Genomic DNA, 663 nt, shown 5'->3' with positions numbered 1-663 from the left:
ATGCTCTCCCTGAAGACACTTGCTGTTACCTCGGCCCTGGCTCTGCAGGCTGCCGCCGTCAACATCCGTATCGATGTTGGCAAGAACGGACTGGTCTTCAGCCCCAACTCGACAAACGCCGCCATTGGCGACGTTCTCGAGTTCCACTTCTATGCCCGTAACCACTCCGTGGTTCAGGGCCGCTTCGACCAGCCTTGTGCTCCTTTCCCCAACAACCCGTTCTACTCGGGCTTCATCCCTGCCAGCGAGGGCAACGAGAACGCCACTGTGTTCCAGGTGACCGTCGCCAGCACCGCCCCGGCCGTCTACTACTGCAGCCAGACCCAGCACTGCGCCAGGGGCATGTACGCCGTCATCAACCCGTCGGGCCAGAACACCCTCCAGCAGTACGGCAGCCGCGTCACGGCCAACATCACGGCCATCGACCCGCCCGCCGGCATCAGGGTCCCCAACGGCGGTGTCTACAGCATCCAGTCCAGCCAGCAGACCAGCACCGCCTCCTCTGCCACTAACACGCCCACTGGCGCCACCACCACTGCTGGTGCCGGCCGTCCCACCATGACCAACAACCCCACCTCGACCAAGTCTGGCTTTGCCGTCCCGACGCAGGCCCCCGTTGCGGGTGTCGTCGGTGTCGCTTTGGCTGCCTTGATGTTGGTCTAA

General features: G+C 63.7%; 1 protein-coding gene across 1 annotated transcript; it reads left to right on the top strand.

Annotated features, from left to right (window-relative positions):
* Positions 1–663, top strand: MGG_12247 (uncharacterized protein; the record flags this gene model as incomplete). The annotated part of the gene is made up of 1 exon (XM_016990535.1): positions 1–663. One exon carries the CDS (start codon positions 1–3, stop codon positions 661–663), a length of 663 nt encoding a protein of 220 aa, XP_016846076.1.

This window comes from Pyricularia oryzae (assembly GCF_000002495.2).
Source record: "Pyricularia oryzae 70-15 unplaced genomic scaffold supercont8.8_30, whole genome shotgun sequence".
Taxonomy (NCBI): domain Eukaryota; kingdom Fungi; phylum Ascomycota; class Sordariomycetes; order Magnaporthales; family Pyriculariaceae; genus Pyricularia; species Pyricularia oryzae.
The sequence above is the reverse complement of the archived record's forward strand: the minus strand, read 5'-3'. Positions and strand labels throughout refer to the sequence as shown.